This window comes from Ambystoma mexicanum, chromosome 4p (genome assembly GCF_040938575.1).
Source record: "Ambystoma mexicanum isolate Mex_15411 chromosome 4p, UKY_AmexF1_1, whole genome shotgun sequence".
NCBI lineage: Eukaryota > Metazoa > Chordata > Amphibia > Caudata > Ambystomatidae > Ambystoma > Ambystoma mexicanum.
The window spans coordinates 283234820-283258812 of record NC_090927.1 but is presented as its reverse complement, the minus strand read 5'-3'; the positions used below and the strand labels follow the sequence as shown (position 1 = coordinate 283258812).

The 23993-nt window shown below is 43.3% G+C and overlaps 1 protein-coding gene across 3 annotated transcripts in view; it reads left to right on the top strand.

Moving 5' to 3' along the window:
- Positions 1-23993, top strand: part of LOC138453204 (adhesion G-protein coupled receptor F1-like) — a 926758-nt gene that overhangs the window by 274558 nt on the left and 628207 nt on the right. For all 3 annotated transcript variants that reach the window (XM_069605833.1, XM_069605832.1, XM_069605834.1), the window contains exon 5: positions 7769-7939. In XM_069605833.1, coding sequence (XP_069461934.1) covers positions 7769-7939 — 171 coding nt within the window. The remainder of the gene's footprint in view (positions 1-7768; positions 7940-23993) is intronic.

The window sequence follows — 23993 nt, the reverse complement described above, 5'->3', positions numbered from 1 at the left end:
AAAGAATGCAGGTGTAGCAGGGGGAGCAAATGTAGAGGGCTTGGTGGGAAAAGTCATATCTTCGGGTTGCGTCAGAACTGGTAGAGGTTGGGGATATCACAGAGATATGGGGGATAGAGTTGTATATGTGAGCACCTCAAACAGTTAAACTTCCTCCCGTTGCAGAGGATTTGGAGCAGGAGGGTCTTATTCACTGAATTAAACAGGGTTTGTGAGTGGAGATCAAGTTAGATAAGTAATCTATAGAATTTCAGTGCAATTATTTTGTGTGCCGGAACCAAGGTTCTAAACTTGTATCTTTTTCTGACAGGAAGCTAGTGAAGCTATTTGAGGGGTGTGGTGATTGTTGCGTGCCAATTAGAATTAGAGGTATGTCTTGCTGCTGAATTGTGCAGAATGGTCAGTTTTTGTATTGGTACTGAATTGGTTCCTTTGAATGAGACCTTGGAATAGTCACATCCTTTTATAAGGAGCATTTGAAAGAAAAGGGAAAGAAAAGGTTTTATATTGTGTAGTAGTTTCAAGGTGAAGCGGTTGGAAGAAAGAAGGGAATTGATGTGGGCGTTGAACGAAAAAAGAGAAGTCATTTTGCTTTTGTAGCTTGAAAGTTGGTGTGGTCCAAGAGAGAAGCCAGGTTTGGGTGATTCTAGTGTGAGGAATTCAGTTTTGCACTTATTCAGGGAAAGCATGTCGGCGTTCCTTCAGAATGGATTTTGTTCAGGATTGAATCAATATGCTTTATGTGGAAGCAGTTGTTTCCTGGGACACCAAAGTAAATTTAAGTGTCATCAGCGAAGATGTGGTAATCCACAACAGGATAGTTAAAGGATGGTGCCGGGGGCTACATATAGATGTTCTAAAGTGTGGGTGATAAAATATGTGTAGCAGCGGGGGACCTTGGGATACTTTAGATTCTGTTGTAGAGAAAAGATTGGACGATGGTGCCAGATGGGCTACCAAAATCAGGCAATCAATTAGGATGTGGTGATCCAGGCTGAAAATGCAGCAGAGAGTACCAGGAGTGTACATCTGTTTTAAGTCAGTGAGACAGCAAAGGTAAGACACCATCAATACCATGGCTGTTTCGAGACCATGGGTGACATAACAAGCACAACATAGTTGGTAAAAGTAGCAGTAAAGTGGTACTAATGCCATTACCACCACCTTACCATGGCTTTCCTGAACCACCATACTACAAATTTAGCGGTATTGTGGAAGAATTACCTTCAGCACATTGCTGGAGATAAAACATCTGCTTTACTGCCAGAAATCATCAGTGGAATGACCATGGTGGAATGACCGTGTGCTGTCATTCTAAAAAAATCCCCATAGAGTCATGTGGACTCCAGAAATGGGGAATTACACTGCCCTACCACCATTTGTAATCCCCTGGTAAACTCAAAGGACCAAGTGACGGTAAAGGTAATCAAATTTGGTGGTCATTTGACAAAGTTACTGCCAAATGTCCACCAAACTCGTAGTGAAGTCCCATGTTTAGTGTGGGCACCATATTACATAGCGTTACAAATCTGATTAGCTTCAAGATCAGTCTGGAGTTGTTTGTTGGCAAGCTACTCGATTACCTTTTTCCAAGGTATGGTTGCACAACAACTGGTCTGCAATGTGCCTGATTTTTTGGGTTGAGGGTAGATTTCTTTAGCCTGGATTTGATTCAAGTCGATTTTGGATTGTCTAGGAAGGAGCCTTGAGAAGTTGAGGTTGCAAAGTGTGATGGGGAGGGTGCAAGGGAATTACTGATCTCATTGTTGAAATGGTGGGAGCAGCAGTCGGAATGAGAGCCAGATGACTTAATGTTACTGACAGTGAATAGGATGGTTCGAGTAGAAGTATTTGAATATAGGTGTGGTGACAGCTGAGTTATCCCATTGCAGGGGGATGGGTGTGATGTTGCCTTTAACATTGAAAATGTCTAATGTTATGTTCAAACGCTTTTATACTGCTCCCATCATCAGTGGATGGAACAAATGGTGTAAGAAAAGAAAGGGAATAAAACCTGCCTGTTATGCTGAGCAATCTGGTGTGAGAACAGTTTCTAGTACAGTGAATATGTGGCACTAGAATTAGACAGCCCATGGTTATGTGATGGACCCAAGTTGTGCTCAAATGTGCCTTTGAAGCATGGAGGCTTCTTCACTCAAACGTTTAAAAGAAAAACTCCAAGTAAACAAGGCGGATAATCCAGCACCACTTAAATGTCCCCACTGGGAAACCAGGAGGATAACTTGGGGTTACCAAGCTGTCTAGCAGAAGTGCCAGAACCAAGAGCTTGCCATCAAAAGGTGAATACAGGGAACACAAAGGGGGGAGTGATGGAGAGCAAGGGGGATTATTGATTCGTCAAGAAGCATCCCTGCTGGTAGCTTGATGACGGATGAGATTGCTTGATCAATGTCAAGTAAAGTGGGAAACTGTGGCGCCTTACTTGAAGTAAAATGTTAAATTATAGTTAAGCATACCCACATACAGAGTTCAGACAAAACCTGAGCTCCTTATCTGGACTGTGTTCAATACATTGGAAAAAAGGTGAACTGATGAATGATAAAGAGGATAATTTGAGGAGTCAGGAACGAAAGACGGACACAGGTTTTCCATGCTTTTGGTTAAAGACTTCTATTGAAAATAAAGTGGTTGGGAAAAGGCCTTGCTAACCCTACTCTAAGAGGAATTTCCCTATCTGAACCAAAACTAAGGATCGGTCTCTGACAGGATGTCAACACCAAAGCTGTCCTGTGTCCAAAGTTCTATTCTGACCCTCACACTATGAACTAAATTAAAAGGTGAAAAGGGAAATTCCTTTAACCTTGGAAGGTTTGGAAAAAGTGTTCATAAAGAAAGATAATGATCCAAACAAAAAGTTCTTCAGGGAAGAATGATCTTGGCTCCAGATGGTTGTTCCCTTCCCCTGGATTCTTCTTTGCCTCGTAAGGTTTTTATTAACAACAGTTCCTTGGTCTTTCTTGGCCAAGTACCACACTTGCACACAAAAACTGTTTAGCTTTCTAGATTTGGTTTACATTTAGGGCACTTAGTATTTATTTCTCTCTTGGTGTGGTTTCTTCTTCTTGATTAACACAACCCTTTTCAAAGTTGCCTGTTATACTCTCCTGCCAGGATTTTAGTTTCAAACACTTGAATTTGACTGCTGTACTGTCCTGCCAGGACTTCTGTTTCATACACTTGAATGTGCCCGGTGCACTCTTCTGCCGGGTCTTTTGATTCACTCTGGGTCTTTGCCCGCTCCCAAACTTGCTTATATATTATATTGGATAATGTATCCCTGTGATATATTATCCTTTCTTTGCTTCGTACATATTCACAATGTATACATTCACACATTAGAAGAGAGTTGTGCTGAGGTTTAAGCTCCCTATTTTCAATGTGTCCATATATTTTCATGTAAGTAGGTCTCAAATGTTTGCACTCTGCGTACTTGCCAATACTCCCCGGTGTACCCTTTGCTTCTGGGGGTTCACCCCGGTCTTTGCTGGCTTTCGAAAACTCTTGTGGTCTGCAGATGAAGGATTCCTGTCTGCCTCCTTCTTGTGGCTGTCTTTTCTTTCTCCGCGGCTTCCACTTGACACGTCTGCTGTTTCCTTTGCTCCTTTAAGTAGTGTGCTTCTTTCCTTCATCTGCGAATGCCCGTTGGTCATTCACTTGTCCTGCCATTCCAGCAGCGACGTTCGGTCCAGAAGCTCCTACCACCGTTGGTGAGCCTCCTGGCTCACCCACGCCGGTCTTGGTACCTCGGCTCTGCCCCTTGCAGAGAGGTGCAGCTCTCTCTTGCCAGTCCTCACAGCAGCTGTGTCTACTTCTTGGTTTGGGCTGCTTAAATTTCCTGTACACATTTGTGTCCTGGGAAACACTAGCGCTCTATGTGCTTACAGTCCCTTTTGCTCCACATTGCCCAATCTCTCTTCTTCGTCCCTGTACCTTGAGGATTCTGTAAACTGAAGTCCATTGTTGTCACTTGACTTGGAATTGGAATAAGCATAAAAAGGTTTTGAAGGAAAGGGAGTTCTTAGTGATTGACAAGTGGATTTGTAAAAGGAAAGGTGATTCCATCAGATTGGCAATGTTGGTTCTTGGATTTGATTAAAGGGGTTTCCCCTGTTCTTCATGATAAAAGGAGTGGATACATGGCAGTAAGCCATGAGGGTTTCAGACATGGGGAGGTTATTTTCAAGGGAAAATGGGGGATACCATGTCTCACCCGATGGAGCCATGACGTCTTTCCGGAGGCTGTCTCCTCCCTCATATAGCCGCCCCCAGGGTCAGGATCAGGTTGCGGCTGCCGTCCCCTCGCCACATGGGTGGAGGTCACCGCCGGGAGATTAGTGATGACTCCACCAGATTCATCGCAGTAGGTAGAGAGAGGCCAGGTGTTTGCCCTTTGGGACATTCTCCCATGCCTTTCTGTGAAATGTTCTATAAACGATACACACCTTTAAAATGAGTGTGAGTTTTGAACTCTGGTCTGGACTGGGCTTTCTGTAAGTACTTGAGGCAAGCTAGCTAGGTACCTCATGGGGATGACTATAGTTGCATGGGAGGCAGGATCTCTCTTGGGCTGAGGTTGGGCTCTTCTGGGATTTAGTCTGCATAATCCAGCCCTGTCTACCGTTCTCAACAGGGAAATGGAAAGGGTTGACCAGTTTAATTTGCAGCTCTTCTTTGGGTGATAGGGCCCTTTTCATGTGCCAAGAGCCAGTCATGAGTAATATCTGTTTATTTGATGTTTTGTGGAGTGACAACTGCGTCCTGGCTGCTTCAAAGCACGTGTCTGCCTTGTAAAGAGCAGCACGACACTAATGTAAAATGATATAGGAAATCATGACATAATTTAACCTGACATACCATGACATCACGAGCTAGCATAACAAATCTTGCAAAACTCCATTTAAACCAAATAATGTAATTTGGTAATAAGATTGCAGTAGAGAAGGGAGATTTTAAATGGAGCATGGTTAGGTACACAGGCATTTAGGGAGGAAGTGGAAAACTAAACAGGAGTGTGTAGGGGGAACACATATCTAAAAACGAAAGGAATGTAGGAATGCATACATCAAAATCATTATTGCAAGTTAACATATTTAATTTTTAAGATAAGCATTTTTATTAATAGTCCATGTTAACATATTTCATAAACATGCATTTGGCAACAAAGCACATAGATTCTTTCAGACCAACCCTACACAAACTGTCTCACAACAGCATAAACATGACATGGCGCAGCATAACGTAGCATATCATACCAAAAACACACACACACACACACACACACACACACACACCCCCACCTTTGCTAGATAATTGCATGGTGCTTTGAACTTTCATACAGTTTTGAAGAGCTCTCTGTGTATTATGTGTTGCCTTCTTGATGAGTTGGAAAGGTGGGCCTTTTTTGCTCTTTTGAATTCCATGGAGATGGGTTGAGCAGCCCTCATTTCTCCTCTATCATTGGAATGTTTTGATATTCTCCATCTGTGTTCTTTTTTTTAAGTTCTTTTTTTAAGTAAATTGATTTTGTAGAAAACCATTCCTTGTTGGATTGGGGCAGATGAAGACTTTTCAAATAGAGGCAATCTGATGTAGGATGCTTGTGATCCTGTAGAAGGATGTGAGCTTCTAACGACAGTGTCAAAGAGCGGGGATCAAATTTGGAATTAGGTCCAGCTGGAATTAGGTCCAGCTAGTTTTGATAGTGCTATGTGGGATTTCCAGGGATGCTGAAGGGACGGGAAGGGCTAAGATGTGAGTGAGTTGTCAGACCAATTTATGGATGAAATAGCAGGCAAGGAGAGGATTTGATCAGAGGAGAAGATTTGGAGGAGCATATGTCCAGCTGAGTGAGTTGGGTTACTCATTTATTGGTAGATTCCTTTAGATTTGTTAAAGAAAATGAGGTGAATGAGTTGGAGGGTGCATCAATCTAGATGTTGAAGTCTTCAGTACAGAGAATTGTGAGGGCCAAAAAGTTTCAAATGAATCTGCGGTCTTTGTGTACACACAAGGGGAGATCAGACAATGAAAGGTCTGTGGGATGCATGATAGATAACAGCCAGCCCTCCACCTTGCTTTGTGGACCTGTGTCTTGTAATGATGTAGAAGCCTTACGGGGTGATGTGCTCTTATGCTGGGCAAGAAGAATTGTCCAGAGAGCTTTTGGCACACATGAGCAGATTTAGGGAGCGGTCCAGGACTAGGTTTTGAAGTAATACGTCGTATTCCTTAGCTGATCTGGTGTTGAGGTTTGCCATTATCATTTTCATGTGATGAGAGGTAAATTGACTTGAAGAGGTTGTGGGTGAGGAAATAGTTTTAGGGATTATAACAATATTAAGGTGTGCCAGAGAAAGTGCTTTTTGTTGCTTTTTATCTATCCTTTTCTATTGACTACACTCTTCTCATGTACAATCAACTATGTGTCCACTCTCATAACGGTGTTATGTCTACTAGACATCATGTAATCCATTGTTTTCAGCATTCAGAAAGGGTTAACTCGTGAGCCACATGCCAGTTGAAGAATGTAATCACGCACAAACAATAATGACCTTGGAACTGTGACAAGCTGCATCTCCCTGACGATGGCCAACAAGCCTGAAAGATTTCTAGGGTTGCATATGTTTTTGTGCAGAAGGGATGCGATCTAACAGTTCGGACTAGGCTCCCCCCTTTGGGGTGGGTCAAGCCTAATTTGTATATGGTCTTTCCTCTTCTGTAATGTAACTAAAAAACAATGGTCCGGAGGCCTACCCAGAGCAATGGCAGAGTGTATTATTCAATCAGAGCATTCCAGCCATCACGTTCTTGTTCTGCTGAAGTCACCCCAAGCGGGACAGGTGTCCCCATACGTGGGCCCCATGCTCGCCATGACTAGAGACTGTGCTACACCTCACTGAAAGTTGGCCTATGAACCTGAAGTGTGCCTTGCTTGTGGCTTTCCTGCAGAGTGGATATGACCTAACAGCTCTGGGTGGATAGGCCCATTTCGGTCTGCTTTGCATTTGGTCTTTGCAATTCTGTAATGGCATGGCAGGTTAATAAACAATGTAACGGAGGATTGCCCGGAGCAATGCCAGAGATTCATTCAAAACCTCCCAGCCATCATCTTTTTGTTTTTCTGAAGTAGTGGAACCACATTGATACTGCTCACTTTTGGAGGGGATGAAAAGGCCTTGATACAATACGTCTTTAAGTTAATTTAAGCAGCAAGATTATCACTAATGAACACACTTAACCCCAAACCCATGCTTTGTAGCTGCAATTGATCAGATATGGAATCTCTCAGTCTGTCACCTAACTTTCCTATGACTCAATCAATCACCACTGCCTTCGTTCTGTCTCATTACATAGCCAGGCTTCTTTTCGTGGAGTTCTTTGCCGAAAACCTTTGGCAGAAAAAACTCATAGAGAAATACGGAGGCGGGGGAGGTGGAATACAAAGGGTAGATGGGTATGGGGAATAGGGACCATATGACAGCAAAGGGGGGATTGGGGAGCGAACCCTCCCAAATAAAATTAAAATATTAGGATGATTATTTTCTGTCAAACATTTTCTGCCAAAAACTCCTGGCGATCTAGGAACATAGAACCATTATATGGTATTCTGAATGCCCATGGAAGTTTAAGATTGGTAGATATGCAACTCAAATTCATATAACTTCATCAAGGCAGGAAGACTTGTGATACTATGTATTATCTGCATTACATTTCTGTACTAAACTGGTTCATGCTATTTCGTACCTAGTGTGCAAAGATGTGGGCAGAAAGATGTCATGTACGTGTGAACGTGGATACGCCTGGCCTTCTTCCATGTGCAACCAGTACCTACCCTGCACTGTGCTTCCAGAAACGTCAGTTTGCAACTGCATTGAGAACATGCCTAATGACTTGACTGGAAATAACTGTGCCAAGCCAAGTAAGTATGTGATAAACACACAGAAGCATGCATTATGTGACTATAGCCATTAGCTGAATATATTGTGCATTGTAGATCTGATTTGGCAAAGTCGATTAGAGACAAATAATGATTAAGACAAAACACATTTTTTAAACTCTTAAAATTGTGGATGATCGCCCCTGCTCGCCGACCCACGCTGGGTCCATTTCCACTCCCTAACCTACTTACCCTGCCTGTTACCTTTAGTCTACTCTCAATATCCTTCTAACCATACCCTTAATAGTATAGTGCATTAACAGTCTGCCCTTACAAAGGTTTCACTATTATTGTATCCTATTACTTGTACCATGCTTCATTGTTTCCCAATACATATATACATGCATACATATATCCATACATACATACATACATACATACATACATACATGCATAGATGGGAAACGTGCCAGTGGGATGGTGATAATAAAGCATTCACTCAGACTGCATTTCTATGACCAGGGGTGTCATTTCAGAAAGATGATAGTGGCCACATGACATTTGACCTCTATGGCATCAGAAGAAGTGATATTTCCCAATCTTTTACCCCAATGACATCACAAGATGCAACATCACAGAAGTAGCTAGATACTTTCAGTGAAAAATTTATAGAAATAACTAACACAGCCTACTCAACCTTTTCTCACATATAGTGCCAGCATCTGCGTTCAAAGATAAAGTGGCATGAAAAATATGCACTGGAAGATTGATGTAGCAACGACATTGCAAACACTGTTCTATGATGAAACTATGCTGGGCTTTTTGACATTGCCAAATATAAAATGCCATAAAGTCAACAGTTTAAATATGCATTTTAGGCCTGGTTCTGACAACCCAGGGTACACATCTAAAATGTGCGCAGAACGATAGGGCCAACCAGCTCATGTAGTTCATTTTTGTTGGTGTACGTGACTAGTACAAAGCAGACACTGGTCTGAAATAACTGATGGCTGCTTTGGAGCATTCCCCACCCCTGATCTGACCAGGTACAGAACAAGCCTGCCTGTGGGTCCATTAATATGGCACTACATCACTTTACGAAGAAGGGATGCTTTCTCATATGACATGGCAAACCTCAACGTGCCTGCCTCTTTTTTATGTAGAAGGTGTGCACATGTTGTAATTTACTTGTGCATATGGCAATCATACATAAATAATACAAAATTCTTTGTAAATAAGTCCCCTATATTTGACGTTGACAGTGCCATGTGGTATAGTGGTGCATGAAATCCTATAAAGCACATTCTTTCTGTTATCCCTCAGCCTTTGGGTACATTTCACTTCCCTTATCCACCTATACACACCTGGAATTCTATCCATCACAAGTCTCCCTTGTTTTTTTGTAATCACAATCACTGGGCATTTGTGTCAATTAGTCAACCATGGCTCACCCTCAGCTTTCATGTTATTCCCCATCGGTTCATGTCTCCTTATAAACCTTCCTCTGTCTTCATATTTCCCCATGTTTCCTGAGTTGCATTGCATGCCTTCACTCATCTTAGTATATTATCTTTCTTTCTTTATTTAATGTAATTAAAGGGAAACAATTCATTTTGGGCACACAAATGCTTACGAAACATTTTAACAGAGTCCTTAACAATGGTTCAGAGGATATGGATCTAAGACTAAATGATACACAGGAGTTAGAAACCAGGGGCAAGGACAGTAGAGCATTAGATATGAACGCGACAGTGGAGGAAGTGGCAAGTTTTAAGATAAAGGGGTGAGGGATAAATGCCATGGGTTTGTCGTAGAGAAGTTGGGGTGTGGGGAGCAGGGAGATGTGGTGGCGTAGAATGATGCGAAATTGGTTCTTCAGAATGGAGGAGAGCTAGCAGGTTGGATTTACATGGAGAGAGAGAAAGATGAAGTTGTGCAGAGAGGCAGAGAAAGAGCATCCCAGACTGCAGGAGTAAGGAGAGGAAGAGAGTGAAAATGAGAGGGAGCGCAAGGGGTATGTGAGTTAGCAAGGAGGTGAGCCACGGATGATCATAGGGAGTGAGGAGGAGAGTAGGGAGTGAGATGGGCCGATAAGTAGGATGGGGACAGACTGTGCATAGGTTGATGATGAGAATGAGTTTATACTTTTCCCTCTATCTCATAAATACCCAGCCTAACTGACAATGGGCTGGGGAGGTGGAGGTAAAGCAGGGAAGGTTGAAGAGTGTGCCCACAGCACAGTTGAGGACTTTGTCGAGAGGTGAGGAAGCATAGTTGGGAAGGCCGTAGAGTAGAGAGGCATAGCAGTCAGTTCGAGACAGTACTAAAGAGGAGATTATGGATTTAGCACTGTTGCATGAAAAAAGAGGTCTTATTTTTCAGATGTAGAGGAGATTAAATCTGGCCAAAGTGGCCAATTTGCAGATATAGAGCGAGATGTTGAGAAATAGGTCGAAGACAACACCAAGGTTGCGAGCAGAAGCATAGTTCGAAGGTTTACCTAATGAGAAATTACCAAATTGGTTTGGGTCAAATGTTTTTTTAATAATGCAGGGGGAGACCCCCCACCACTCCTCCCACTTACCCCTGCCTTCACATATACCCTTACCCCACCTCACATCCATACATTGTTAATAAATTACAAAAATACCTTAAAAATTCGACCAAATAAATTTGGTAATTTCTCATTAGGTATTTTTGATTCGATTATTTCTGCAGATACCAAGTAAAGAAGGTAGTCAGCAGAGTAGAATAGAGGAGGGGGAGAGGATGTGATAGCCTGTTTGGATGGGAATTAGAGAACATGGAGTTCAGCATGATTGAGTGAGATGCCATTCGATATTTGATGGCGGAGAGACAGATATTTTTACCATAGCTCGTCAGAAAAGGAGGGATAGGAGAAGAAGATCCGAGTGTCATTAGCAAAGAGTTGTGCGAGAAACCATATGAGGAGATCAAGGTGCCAAGAGCAGAGGTATATAGAGTGAGAGTGAAGAGAAGTGGATCCAAGACTGATTCTTGGGGAACACCAACAGTAACGGGGGTGAGTGGGGAAGTAAGTCTGTTCCAGAACACCTGGGAGTGTCTGGGGGTAGGATATGAGGCAAAGCAAGTGAGGGTCTTGTCCTTGATGCCTATGAGAGATAGTGTTGAAGACAGTCAGAATGGTTGATGGTATCGAAGGGAGCAGAGAGGCGAAGAATAAGAATAGATGAACCGTTAGTATGACTAGCGGAAGAGCTGTAGTTGCTGACATTAAGGAGAGCTGCCTCCGTAGAGTGCAGAGGTCGGAAGCCAGATTGAAGAGAATTCCAGAGGTTGTGTGTGTTTCAAGGAACTAAGTGAGTCAGTTGAAAATTGCACATTCTAGGATTTTGGAATAGTGAGGTAGAAATGAGACAGGGTGAAAGTTGGCAAGAGAGTTAGGATCTGGGCCAGGTAGCCAACTTGTAAGATGATGGAAATGTGGCACTATCTACAGAGGAGTTGCAGACAGAAGTAAGATAGGGAGCAACACAGGGAGCTATGAGTTTTATTATGTATTGGGATAGAGGGTTGACGGGGGCCCAGGAAGGGTTAGCCCTGAGGAGAAAGTCAGGAAGCTCATCAGGGTTAGTGGGGGCACACAAAAACAGGTTAGCAGGTGGGTGGGATAGAAGGTAATTAACGGGAGTATTTTGAATGTTGGAAATGTTTTAAGCAAAGTAGAGAGCTAGACGGGTTAACAGAAAGAGAGGAGATGGAGGATGATTTAGGAGGCGAGAGAACTGAGTTGAGGGATTATTGCAGGCGCCTCGTTTGAGAGGATTGAAAGGAAATGAGAAAGAGATAGTAGTTATGTTGAGTCGAGAGCAGAGGAGTCGTTTTGAAGAGCTGTCAAGAAGAGGTGCAGATCTGAGGAGTGTCTAGATATTTGCCATGTGAGAGATCTCCACTACGTGTAAATGTCCATCCATCAGCCCCCCATGTCTTCCACATGGCCAAACTGCTTTGCTAAAGGAGCCTTGTAGGGATTTGGTATTATCCTGCATCCTAATGGAACCTTTGGTCAGTGTATTGATTGACAATGGAGTGTTAAGGGTTAGAATGTTTATGTGTGACTGGGGTTCTATGTGGTCAGTTGGGAGATGCAAGCCTACCTGGGAGGATGCAGGTGTATGTTGCCCTGAACCCAGATGTACCTGACATTATATGACCATCATAATGTACTGGAACTAAATAAAGAAGTTACTGGAACTTCACCTGAGGTCATGGTCATCTGTGGGGAACAAGGAGTTCTACAAGCCTCATGTCTCATCATCTGCCACTTATGTTTCCTCCTCAGTCGCTTCTTTACCCTCTCCATGCATAGCTTGTGCACCCCAGAGACTGCCAAGTAAAGTCAGAGCAGAACAGAAAGGTGATGGCTGGAAGGTTTTGAATTAATCATAACCACGGGCAAAGCTCTGGGCAACCCTCCAGACCATCGTTTTTCAGCCTGCCAAGCCATTACAGAAGGGGAAAAACCATATGCAAATCAGGCTTGGTCCTACCCCAAAAGGGGCAGCCCAGCCCGAACTGCTAGGTCACATCCCTTCTGCACGAGACCACAAGCATCCCCAGACATGTTTCAGCCTTTTTTGGGCGTCATCAGTGAGGAGTAGCTTGGGTCTCTAGGCCCGGCAGACTCGGGACCCACGTCTGGGCATACCCGTCCCACTCGGGGTGACTTTAGCAAAACAGAAAGGTGATGGCTGGAAGGTTTTGAATTAATCATAACCACGGGCAAAGCTCTGGGCAACCCTCCAGACCATCGTTTTTCAGCCTGCCAAGCCATTACAGAAGGGGAAAAACCATATGCAAATCAGGCTTGGTCCTACCCCAAAAGGGGCAGCCCAGCCCGAACTGCTAGGTCACATCCCTTCTGCACGAGACCACAAGCATCCCCAGACATGTTTCAGCCTTTTTGGGCGTCATCAGTGAGGAGTAGCTTGGGTCTCTAGGCCCGGCAGACTCGGGACCCACGTCTGGGCATACCCGTCCCACTCGGGGTGACTTTAGCAAAACAGAAAGGTGATGGCTGGAAGGTTTTGAATTAATCATAACCACGGGCAAAGCTCTGGGCAACCCTCCAGACCATCGTTTTTCAGCCTGCCAAGCCATTACAGAAGGGGAAAAACCATATGCAAATCAGGCTTGGTCCTACCCCAAAAGGGGCAGCCCAGCCCGAACTGCTAGGTCATATCCCTTCTGCACGAGACCACAAGCATCCCCAGACATGTTTCAGCCTTTTTGGGCGTCATCAGTGAGGAGTAGCTTGGGTCTCTAGGCCCGGCAGACTCGGGACCCACGTCTGGGCATACCCGTCCCACTCGGGGTGACTTTAGCAAAACAGAAAGGTGATGGCTGGAAGGTTTTGAATTAATCATAACCACGGGCAAAGCTCTGGGCAACCCTCCAGACCATTGTTTTTCAGCCTGCCAAGCCATTACAGAAGGGGAAAAACCATATGCAAATCAGGCTTGGTCCTACCCCAAAAGGGGCAGCCCAGCCCGAACTGCTAGGTCACATCCCTTCTGCACGAGACCACAAGCATCCCCAGACATGTTTCAGCCTTTTTGGGCGTCATCAGTGAGGAGTAGCTTGGGTCTCTAGGCCCGGCAGACTCGGGACCCACTTCTGGGCATACCCGTCCCACTCGGGGTGACTTTAGCAAAACAGAAAGGTGATGGCTGGAAGGTTTTGAATTAATCATAACCACGGACAAAGCTCTGGGCAACCCTTCAGACCATCGTTTTTCAGCCTGCCAAGCCATTACAGAAGGGGAAAAACCATATGCAAATCAGGCTTGGTCCTACCCCAAAAGGGGCAGCCCAGCCCGAACTGCTAGGTCACATCCCTTCTGCACGAGACCACAAGCATCCCCAGACATGTTTCAGCCTTTTTGGGCGTCATCAGTGAGGAGTAGCTTGGGTCTCTAGGCTCGGCAGACTCGGGACCCACGTCTGGGCATACCCGTCCCACTCGGGGTGACTTTAGCAAAACAGAAAGGTGATGGCTGGAAGGTTTTGAATTAATCATAACCACGGGCAAAGCTCTGGGCAACCCTCCAGACCATCGTTTTTCAGCCTGCCAAGCCATTACAGAAGGGGAAAAACCATATGCAAATCAGGCTTGGTCCTACCCCAAAAGGGGCAGCCCAGCACGAACTGCTATGTCACATCCCTTCTGCACGAGACCACAAGCATCCCCAGACATGTTTCAGCCTTTTTGGGCGTCATCAGTGAGGAGTAGCTTGGGTCTGTAGGCCCGGCAGACTCGGGACCCACGTCTGGGCATACCCGTCCCACTCGGGGTGACTTTAGCAAAACAGAAAGGTGATGGCTGGAAGGTTTTGAATTAATCATAACCACAGGCAAAGCTCTGGGCAACCCTCCAGACCATCGTTTTTCAGCCTGCCAAGCCATTACAGAAGGGGAAAAACCATATGCAAATCTGGCTTGTCAGAGGCCTGCATGCCTTCCTTAAGGGTCCTACCTGGTGTTTTCCATGTTCACATGAACCAGCATGTCTTTCCCATCAGCCCCTGAATATTTCTATTAGCCATATGCCTTCCCCTGGGCCTGTCATGTATTTCTGCACTAAAGCAAATGGCTATGTTTTATTTTAGCATGCAGTATGGCATGATGTGTACCTTGCATTACAAGTGTATTTAAATACAGTTTGCTTTTAATGGATTTAATTTTGTGTACATTACTTGTTATGATTCAACTGTTCGTTTATTGTAGTATTACAGTATGAAACTGTTAGAAGCTGTGTTCATTTGTTTAGCAGGGCGCACAGCAGATGAAGTAATGTTCTGCCCTTGGGAGACTGAATGTTTGTTATTTCTGGCACCTGGCACATTATCACATTTTGGTCGATACTCAACACACACAGATGTAGGCAGGCCATCCTAATCTACATTTTGGTGACAATCCACAAATTCATCCTGACCCAGCTGTATTCTGGTCAAAAGTCAATATGCATCCAATCGAAACTTTGGATGTAAGCCTTTTTGGCCAGGTGAAAAGACCCTGCATTTGTATCTATATATGCTTTGTAAGTGTACCATAGAGAAACATGACACTTTAGTTGTCTTAATCTATAATTGACAAAAATGTACATTCACCTTTGCCACTCAGAATGGTCGCTAACGTCCATTTAACTGAAACCAACGCCAGATCTTTATCCACTTGAACATTGGATGAAATACTTCAATGCACAGTTGTGAGAAAAACTATTGCCTTTTCCCGAGAATCACTGTACTTTTCAACCATTCTGATGTCCGACTAAGCATATGAATCATTTAGGAGGCCTAGGAACCTGGTATTTCGTATTTCATTTAGAAATAGTTAATCTTAACATCAGTCATAAAACTGCAATACAACATTTCATTATTTCCAGATGAACTACATATCAATCTTCATACATGTTTCCAATTTCTTCATTAAAGTAGTTAAAAACTCTTTAAAAAGGTTAAAAAACCACAATTGATGCTCTTGCCCCTAGTCAGCAAATCCGGGCTTTGCAAACTCACATTACTTAATTAATGAATTCATCTTGTATTAGGGTTTTAATACCAGAGAGACTAGTCTCTAATGCGGCACCCGGATTTGAACTTGTGTTGCTCTGTGTTGTCTTGCTTGCAAGACAAACACATTGCACTATCGAGCTATCCTTTCAGTCAATTTACGTGTTTATATGTTAAACATTGCTGCCAATACCCGAACACATCATTAATACAAGATACTGAAGTGCTAAATGTGTTTCAAATGATTACATGGCTTTATACTGAGGTAATGTATACCAAATGCCCATATATCGAAACATTTATCGCGAAAACCTTTATAGTGAATGCATTTTATTTAAATTTTATTTTAAACGCCCGTTTATAACCCATAAAAACCCATCCTGACCATTTCCCCCAAAAATGTAACCTTTAAACCCCATCCAAAATATATTCGATATACAGGTTTTCAAGATAAAAGATTAGAAATATGGGGATTCGATATGCAAGATTCGATATAAACACTGTATAGCATTTCAGATGGTTACCTACTGTAAGGAACTCATGGTGGCAACAGTAAAGACAGACACAAGTGATCACAGTTCAAGGGTGTTTATTGAACAATTAATGCAGTGTGGAAAAATGCCTAAACTAAACCTAAATCTGAGATGAGAGCAAGCGTCGACCATCAAATGAAAAATAAGGCAGTCCTAGTGGCGTTGTGTCAAAATAAAAACGCCTATACTAAGAAAAACCTATTGCCAATTCCTAACAACTAAGTATAGAAAGAGTGTGTGATAGGGTTTTAATAACGAAAAGAAGTGTTCCAAATAATAAGTCAGTATGTTATTGCCAGGGGTCTCCATTGCCCACGTTTTCAGTACGGAACAAGGTGGGACCAACGAGCACAGCAAATGCTTGAGCTTTCTCAGCACGAGCCAACAGTTCAGTTCCAGCTATTAGGTTCTTCGATGGTAAAGTCTCTTTTCATTAAAAAGTCTCTTGCTTTTGAGGGTCTGATGAATTCCACCCCTGGTGGCTTCACCCCTGGGTCCCCCTCTTCCGAGCACCGACCCCTCATGTATCGTATTCAACCAATCAATTGAACAGTTCCTTTCTCAATGAACTTTGGGTGATAGCTTTTCACCCCTGGCTCTCCCTCGACCGGGCTTGGACCCACTTGACAAGAGGGACAATTCACTTCCCCTGGTCTTCCAGTACCTGTTACATTCACAAGTTTTAATGTCTTTTTAAACAGTACTTCAGGTTTCGTTCCTGATTGTCGGCTTCCCTTTTCCGGCTTCTCTCACGCCAACTTTTACAACACACTGTTTCACTAAGCAGGATTCATTTCCCTTCGCTTCTCAATCATCTGTAGGTTAAAAACTTTAGACAGTACAGAGGATTTTACAAGACCCCTGTATGACCACTTTGACCTCTTTTCGCCTCTTCCCTAGGGCTTCTGGCTACAGTAGTTTCTACCATCGGGTAAATGCCCAGAGTTTCCTGCCTGAGCACTCATGTGGTGCCGGACTTATCTGTTGCTGGTTTCTCCACCTGTTCCCTCAATCGTATCTTTAAGTCTTTCAGAGTTCAAATTAACCTTTGGCTACTTTTTGTTCAACACAGTTCGATTTCTCATCAATTCGGCCATCGACTCACCGACTGTAATGAACTGCTTGCCTTTCTTTATCCTTGGAGACAAGGTTAGTACCACAGAGACCAGTGTCTTTCCCCGGCTTGGTTATCAGCGTAGGAGGGTCTCACATACCGTAGATATCTGCTGCAACACACTCTGGCTTTTGTTCACAGTCTTAAGTTTCCATCTGCAGTGGTTTCACTGGCCTTGATCGGAAAGGGCAGGGTTACTTTTCTCCTTGTTACCCTCTCGGCATTCGCCGTCTTTCGCCTCCACTTGCACTGCCGTGCTGAGTTAGCTCTCATGTTGTGCGGTCTGCCTTGCTTGTTTTATGCTCTGGTGCTCCACCTTTTATCCCTGTGGGGAAGGGAAGGGCCGTCAGGTGTGTGTGATTCTGGTCAATTGCCTGACTTTACCTGACACTTGTATTGGGACATGCCAGGTAAACGGCTCTGGTGTTAGTCCGTTGTCTTCCGTGTTTTGTGAAAGTGTTCGTGTCAGAAATGGGGGGGGGGCAGTGTTTTGGAATATCCCACATGGTAAGATGGGGGAAAATGTGTTGAAAGAAGGGGGATACCGCGTCTCACTGGTTGGTATCCCACTCCCCAATGACCCCCCCTATCCAGGTGATCCTGTCTCACTGGTCGACCCCGAGGAACTGGATCCAATAGCGATGGCCGTGTTCTGGCCACCTGGATGGCAGATCCCCGGGGAATAGCTAGGGAGACACCTTTAGTTTTCTCACACTACCTACTAAATGTGTGCCAAATTCTTATCCACAAAACCAGTTTTATATAATTAGACAATTAGTTCTATTACCTTATTTCTTCTTCTGTAAGGCCCTGATTTGTACAAAGTGAGTCAGTCGTTTTGGGAGTCACTGGAGAATGCTGAAAAGGTAATGCAGGCAGGAAGATGCCAGAGAGGAGAACATAGGAACACATACAGAGAAAAGCAAATAATTATTCATGGCAACAGATTATGTGGGCTGTGAGAGGGAATTAGTCAAGGTTTGTTAGTTAATGGATGTCTTTTTATGGTAATGGATTATAAGGGTAGAAAGATAATTATAGAAATATAATGTTTTTATTTTGGTTGGGAAATGTGTTTGCATTATGGAAAGTGAAGGCAGCATGCCAAGAGAAGTTTATGCCTTGCTGCTCTAAATTCAAAGCCCCTTTGCCAAGGCCACAAGGAGAGAGTAAGCCAGTTTATAAAATAGAACACACCTGTGAGTAAAATAGGACTCTGCTAATATGGAATTACATGTTTTAAACAAATATACTGATAGCCACAAATGTTTATGTTTTCATGCATATTATTGAAGACAATAGGAGTAGCTTTGTGCACAACAGTTTTTATTCTAATACATATGTTTGAGTGGTTTATAGATGGTAGAAATAAAGCTGTTTAAGCAAATCTCCACCCGAGGTGTTATGAGCCTTCTCTGTGTGAAAATCGTTACGAATAAGGGTGAGTTTCTTTGAGTTCCTATAGAAGTCAACCTATGACATAACATAATTTCTGATGATTAAATACTTTTTGGGGATTTAGAGGGAGGATGTCCTCTTGGCAGAATACCATGAACCTACCTAATTATTTCTAAAGATCATAAACATGTAACGCTACCACATGGACCCTCTTCAACTCCATATGGGCATATACTCTAACACGTGGGGTGGTTTAATTCTGGCTTTCCTGTATGAGGAGATTCTTGTCAGGACACGGATATTGCCCAATTGTCAGCTTATTATGCCTCCTTATCTCCTAAGCTGTCTCCTTCATTTCCATCTTTCCTCATAAATTGCTGGTGCCTCCGACACACCCTGACATGCTGCCTTGTGCCTCCAATTTTTTACTGTCATGATCCATTGCTTAATAAAGTGGGCCGAGATGTGTCATTATGATTCCTAATAAGTATTGTGACAATTCACCATGTCTCGTCACTTCTCCCCGGGGGGATCCTTTTACTATGAGCCTAGGGTGGTGATGCCCGCTACTCAATAGTCCCGGGTGGTAATATGCGGGAGGACCTCATAGGAAGGGACATCCACCTATGGAAAAGTCCCCATACCACCACCACAGCACAAACACTCCTACCCTCATTGTCACCCTTTTCACCCACCCTTGATAGTGGAACCATGTGCTGCTGTAAACCCATAACTGTGACAAGTATAAGACCTACTGAGACAAAGAAGAACGTCATAGGCAAATGGAGTACCAGATGAAGAATCAGCCTGTTGCAATTCCATAATCTATGCGAATAATGGGGGGAATAATGAATTAGTCAAAGATGTAAGCACTGTAACAAGGTGGCTCACTGGAGGCATGTTAGAGTGCCAAAGAGACTTTCACAGATGGTGTTGATGTTCTGTGAGGGTGACATCAACCGTATGAACAGGAAAGTGAGAACAGACAAAGGAGATCTCAATGCGGAAACCAGGAGTATGCTCACTAAGGCCGGGAAGTTCAAAGTCGGAACGGTGCAGCCGGAGCAATTGCATCTCTACGTGAGTAAGAGAGGAAAGGCAGGACGTTGCCAGAGCGTCCTGTGAGCCGGCAGGGAGACGACTCAGTTGTTGGTGACGTGACCACTGGAAGATGGACCGTCAGGTCCAGAAACAATGCTGAGCCACGAGCCTGTCGGAAGCCATGCAGGAAGCGAGAAGGAGGAGGAAAGGCCCCTGGGAAGAACCAGGGTTGTGTCCCCAAGGCCCACAGGTAACGGGAATGGCAGGAAGACTGACTGGGTTCATCAGGAGTAATCTCCCTCATTGCAGTGGCTAAACTCATACTACTGCTCAAACAGAGTGCATCGGGAGGCATCTCCCTCATCGCAGTGCCCAAGCCAAGACCACTGGTTCAGTAGAGTGCAACAGGAGTCATCTCCCTCATCGAAGTGTTCATGCCAATATTACTGTTCCAGCAGAGTGCAACAGTAGTCCTCTACCTCGTTGCAGTGGCCAAGCCAATACCACTGCTCCAACAGAAAGGCATCAGGGGTCATCTCCCTCGTCAAAGTGTCCCAACAATTACCACTGCTCAGATAGACTTGCAGAAGGTTTTCAAGAAAGGTACAGAGCAGCCTGGGAAAGATATGTATCATCCAGACGATAAAGTTAAGCAAAATAAACCTACAAGGTTTTCTACTTCCTGGAAATAGTTGAAGGGAGTGGTACAAGCTTTTTGTAAAAGGGCTGAAGAATCGACGTGGAGAACTTCGACAAAGGTGGGTAGCCCTTCCCCTGGCCCTGTTTTGAATGGACTATGAAAGAATTACTATTACCAGAGGACTGAAACAAGACACCAGGGGAAGGGAGTCATTCTCCTGGTGAATGAACTTTACTTTTGTTATAGACTTTTGGTTTAAGTATTAGGGTTAAGTTGCTAGGTTTCTGACAGAGGACAGAGAACAGAGAACATATTATTTTGGACAGACATTCTGACAGGTCTCTAAAGTTTCCTAGGTTGAGGCAGGGCAATCCCCTTAGAAGTAGGGAGAGACAGGGTCTTCTTCTTTCATAATAAAGCTCTGTAGCCCTAAACAAGAGCCCTCCTTGTCTGTCTCCGTCTTCTACACCCTCACAGTATGCATTATTACAAAGCAGCTCAGATGCAGTTGCAAAGAAGCAGACTGGATCCAAAGCTGCTGAGAACATCCTTTGTGTCTGCGTGACTGCAAACTAATTGTTGTTTGGTGCCTATCATCATGGTTGGACACATTACAGAACATTGAATATACTGTATGCTTTGTAGGAGAATTAATGTACAATACAGTTTTATCAGCGCACACCTAATGTTTAGACAAATCTTGAGAAATATTGTATTACACTCTAAAACAGGTTTTTAGTGCAGGGGAGGAATACCGGCCCTGGTCAAAACATACAAATAAATAGTGTCCAAACTATAGACACTCCCGTCCCCTGCACACCAGAAATGTCACCATTGTAAAAGAAGACCATAATATTGATGTATAGGTTTAACATGTTTCAGTGTTTGTAATTTATTTGCGTATTACATTTTGCATACATTGTGAAATCATTTGGCTGTTATTCAGCATTTGTGGTGTGCAGGGGACTGGAGTGTCCATAGATTGGACACTATTTTGTTGTAGGAGAATGACACATGTTATCAAACAATAATTAATAATAGGCACAAGTATTCACACTGCTGATGGTCAGAGAGAGAAGAAGACATGATTTGTAGCCCATTGTACTATTTTCATGTCTGTTGTACTCAATTCACAAGCATCCAGACACACACTCTTGGGGTACAAAACTGGTCTTCTGCAAATTCATGAATTGTTAGGCATGCATTGTTAACGTGTGGTGGCATTCTTTACAAAATCTTGAGTAAGGAGCGGAAAAATTACAACTGTCTTCATACACATACTACCCTCTTCCTATGTATTATGGGACACATTCACAGAGCACATAAAATGCTAATTAGCAAGTTCATGAACACTTTTAAGGCATGTGCAGTTAATGCACACCAGCATAAATGCAAAACCATGAGGGGCAATGGGGAATGTCTATTCTTTTCATGTCCATTTCACCCTCTTCCTGTGTGTGGCATATGGCGTTGTATGCATGATAGCTATAGACACTGATAGTTGTCCCCCTTTCTGCGAACCCAGGGATACCTTAAAGGGGCATACATCAGAGCACCAGTTTGTAAAGATTGGCAAGCTATGCTCATACAGTGTGAACCAGTCGTATATGTGGTTAAGGGACTCATTCTGAGGTGTAAATCAGGTTCTAGATTTATTATGCTTACTGCGGGGGGGGGGTATGTGTTCAGTGTACCGTAGCAAAGTAAGGCCTAAATGATGTCCTGTATTGACATTGCCAGTGTGTTGTGCTTTATTGTAGTGGACACGTGCATTTTGGGACATGACGTTAAATTACTTCATAATGTCAGTACTTTTGTTTTGATACACTTGGATTCAATACAAGCACACTTGTTCAGACACAGTATGTGAAGCATTTCAAGACCAGCCTTTCCAGGGCATATGTGAACATTATGATGAACAGACAGCACTGCAAAGTATGGTATGCTACCTGTGATGGTAAGAGTGTATGCAAAAGCCAAACGCTACTCTCCTGCTGGTACGACTTCACAAAGATTTTGTAACGAATGAACATCATAGCCATTATTCACAATTTGCTCAATGCCGATATACACTTTATTCAGCTCAGCACATTTCAAAGAATGGTGACAAAACATCTTTAAAAAACTGAAAAATATATACCCACTTTAATTTAATTGCACATAAAGACAATCATCAAAAAACAATTAGGTATATTTACAGTAAAACACAAAGACAAAAACATTACATAACATTTCCCAAGTTAAAATAGATATTGCAAAAGGCAACAGTTTGATAATTAAAGCATTCGCGTCAAAACAAAAATAGAACAGGAAAAAAGAAAGATAATAGAAGCAAGCAAAACAGTACAACTTCTCAAACAGTTCTAAGCTAAAAGACATACTAACGTTTAATAATTCAAAAAAGAAAAAAACGAGGAGATCCAAAGGGAGTCTCTTTCTGAGTGCCTAGAAAGTAAATCTCATAGTCGGATGGATGACATGGTCAATGTATACATTCCCTAGAACATATTATGGGTCTTGTCAGGAATATAGTTTTGGTGCATCAGCAATTCTTCACAACACCTTCTATGGGACCAAAACACTTTGCTTACATTAATACAAACAGAATAACTCAATGCTCTTACAACACAATAACAGACATATATTATTTTCCTTTCTTGCTATGTCGGGTGTCTTCTATTATGCAAACATCATATTGCACTCATGTGTATGTGCTGCACAGTAGTTGTCCTTTTGGAATGGTTACATAGTTGCATGGATGTATGCATTAATGTATGCATTCATATTTCAGTGGGAAGTGGAACTTAACACAATACAGTACAGTTGCTTTGCAGTAAACAGCCTAAAATAGCATACTGTTCAGTTTGCAAAATGTACAGTATACAATATCACCCCTCTTGCACAGAGACCAGGCCTTCACCACCAAATCCAGGCTCCGGCACAGAAATAAATATGCCGACTACATGTGCACTTACTGTACAGTAGCTGGTACCAATGATGTTATGGCGAGCTGTGTGAATTATCCATAAAGGTATGCACAAATAGAATTGAAAGAAAGTGATAGTGGTGGGGGATCAACTACTGCAAATATGTACTTGAATGGACAACTACATCGTACTATCTACCCACACACACCACCTCTGTGGACTGCCCAGAATATCAGGTGTGAACTCAGAAAGATAGGGGATGGGTATTGGAAGTCTAGTCGCATTTTTTAGGTCAAATTGAACGCACATGGGGGTAGGTGGTGCTGGCTCAGACACATGGCCAGTACAGATGGACGCTTTTGCAAACATTAAGTTGCTCTCTGCTACATATGCTGTGCAGTAGTTATCCTTTTGGAATGGGGCAGAGGTGCATAGAAGTATGTACAGAATTGAGCATGCACACACCATACCTAATGTACAGTAGCAGGTAGCAATGATTTTATGGTCCTCTGAGTGTATTATGAATTGAAAATGTAAAAAGGGATAGCAGTGGGGGCATCGGGTACTGTGACCAATTGATCTGGATCACCCAATATGTGAGGCGTTTATTCAATTGATCGGTGAGCAACAGCACCAAACCCTTGCTATCAAATCTATTGCAGGGAGCAATTCAGCTGTTGCTTAGAGCTGCTGCCACCAACATCACGCAGAGAACTGAGTTTCTGAATGCCTATGTGCTTGAATGGACAACTAAGGTACCCTCTCCACTGCTTGCTCCACCCCTTTAGCAAGCACCATGAATGTACAGTGTGATGAATTGCAGGAATTCGTCCCTTCTTCCCAAGGGGAGCAGCCCCTCCCCCTGTGAGGCTAGGGAGGTGAGCCCGCTCT